Source organism: Phocoena sinus, chromosome 1, assembly GCF_008692025.1.
Source record: "Phocoena sinus isolate mPhoSin1 chromosome 1, mPhoSin1.pri, whole genome shotgun sequence".
In the NCBI taxonomy this organism is placed as follows: Eukaryota; Metazoa; Chordata; class Mammalia; order Artiodactyla; family Phocoenidae; genus Phocoena; species Phocoena sinus.
Genome location: NC_045763.1, coordinates 14,614,498 through 14,616,267, shown reverse-complemented (window position 1 = coordinate 14,616,267; position 1,770 = coordinate 14,614,498). Strand labels below are relative to the sequence as shown.

The following is a 1,770-nucleotide window of genomic DNA, read 5'->3' as shown; positions in this document are numbered from 1 at the left end:
CTTTTATGGTTCCATATAAACTTTAGGATTATTTGTTCTAGTTCTGTGAAAAATGTCATGGGTAATTTGGTAGGTATTGCATTAAATCTGTAGATTGCTTTGGGTAGTATGGCCATTTTAACAATATATAAATATTTTTTAAATAGATTTTTTTTAAAGCCAGCCGCTTTTATTATCATTCTTGTATTTTATAGGACAGAAAAAAAAAAGAGGAATGTAGCAAACATGTCAGGTTGTATAAAAAAAATGCAGGTTTGTGCACGTTGCTCTATTTACACCTGGGAAAAGCCTCTCCCCTCCTTCAGGCGCAGCAGCTGCCCTCGTCCGCGGCCCCTTTGAAGACACAGCCCTGGGCACACTTGGCATAGCTCACAGGGCAGCAGGAGCAGCAGCTCTTCTTGCAGGAGGTGCATTTGCACTCTTTGCATTTGCAGGAGCTGGCACACGTGCAGGATCCACCTGTGGTGCAGGAGCAGTTGGGATCCATGGCGAGAGGAAGCAGAGGCTGGGGTCCAGAGACTGCAGCACAAAAGATGGCAAGGACGTTGAGGGGGCATGCTTAAATAGATCTTTACTGGAGTATAATTGCTTCACAGTACTGTGTTAGTTTCTGCTGTACACCAAAGTGAATCAGCCATATGCCTACACATGTCCCCATATCCCCTCCCTCTTGAGCCTCCCTCCCACCCTCCCTATCCCAACCCTCTAGGTCATTGCAAAGCACTGAGCTGATCTCCCTGTGCTGTGCTGCTGCTTCCCACTAGCTAACTATTTTCCATTCAGTAGTGTACATATGTAGATGCTACTCTCACTTCACCCCAGCTTCACCCTCCCACCCCGTGTCCTCAAGTCCATTCTCTATGTCTCGCTCTTTATTCCTGCCCTGTAACTAGGTTCATCAGTACCTTTTTTTTTTTTTTCATTTTAACAGTATTACTTCTTCCAGTCCAAGAGCATGGGATATCTTTCCGTTTCTTTGAATCATCTTCAATTTCCTTTATTAATGTTTTATAGTTCTCAGCATATCAGTCTTTCACCTCCTTGGTCAGGTTTATTCCTAAGTATTTTATTGTTTTGTGTGTGCAATTTTAAAAGGTATTTTTTTACATTCCTTTTCTGATATTTCATTGTTAGTGTTAAGAAATGCAACCAATATTTCTATATGTTAATCTTGTATCCTGCTACCTTGATGAATTTGTTTATCAATTCTAGTAGTTTTTGTGTGGAGTCTTTAGGGTTTTTCTTTTTTAATTTACTTTTTCTTTATTTTTATTTTGGTTGCATTGGGTCTTTGTTGCTGCACATGGGTTTTCTCTAGTTGCAGCGAGCAGGGGCTACTCTTTGTTGCTTCTCATTGTGGTGGCTTCTCTTGTTGTGGAGCACAGGCTCTAGGTGCATGAGCTTCAGTAGTTGTGGCATGCGGGCTCAGTTGTTGTGACTTGTGGGCTCCAGAGTGCAGGCTCAGTAGCTGTTGTGCACGGGCTTAGTTGCTCCATAGCATGTGGGATCTTCCCAGAGCAGGGATCGAACCTGTGTCCCTTGCATTGGCAGGTGGATTCTTAACCACTGCACCACCAAGGAAGTCCCAGGGTTTTTCTATATATAGCATCATGTCATATGCATACAATGACAATTTTACCTCTTCCCTTTCAACTTGGATACCTTTTATTTCATTTTCTTGTCTAATTGCTGTGGCTAAGACTTCTAATACTATGTTGAATAGAAGTGGTGAGAGTGGGCATCCTTGTCTTGTTCTGGATTTGAGCAAGA

At 42.3% G+C, this 1,770-nt stretch overlaps 1 protein-coding gene across 1 annotated transcript; it reads right to left on the bottom strand.

The window, feature by feature from the left end:
• Positions 1–301: 301 nt before the first annotated feature.
• Positions 302–487, bottom strand: LOC116760933 (metallothionein-1E-like). Its single transcript, XM_032646488.1, has one exon. It carries the CDS (start codon positions 485–487, stop codon positions 302–304), a length of 186 nt encoding a protein of 61 aa, XP_032502379.1.
• Between the last annotated feature and the right edge of the window lie 1,283 nt (positions 488–1,770).

Bases quoted from the DNA above. Each gene is read 5' to 3' on its own strand.
- LOC116760933 (XM_032646488.1), bottom strand. From the start codon at position 487: ATGGATCCCAACTGCTCCTGCACCACAGGTGGATCCTGCACGTGTGCC.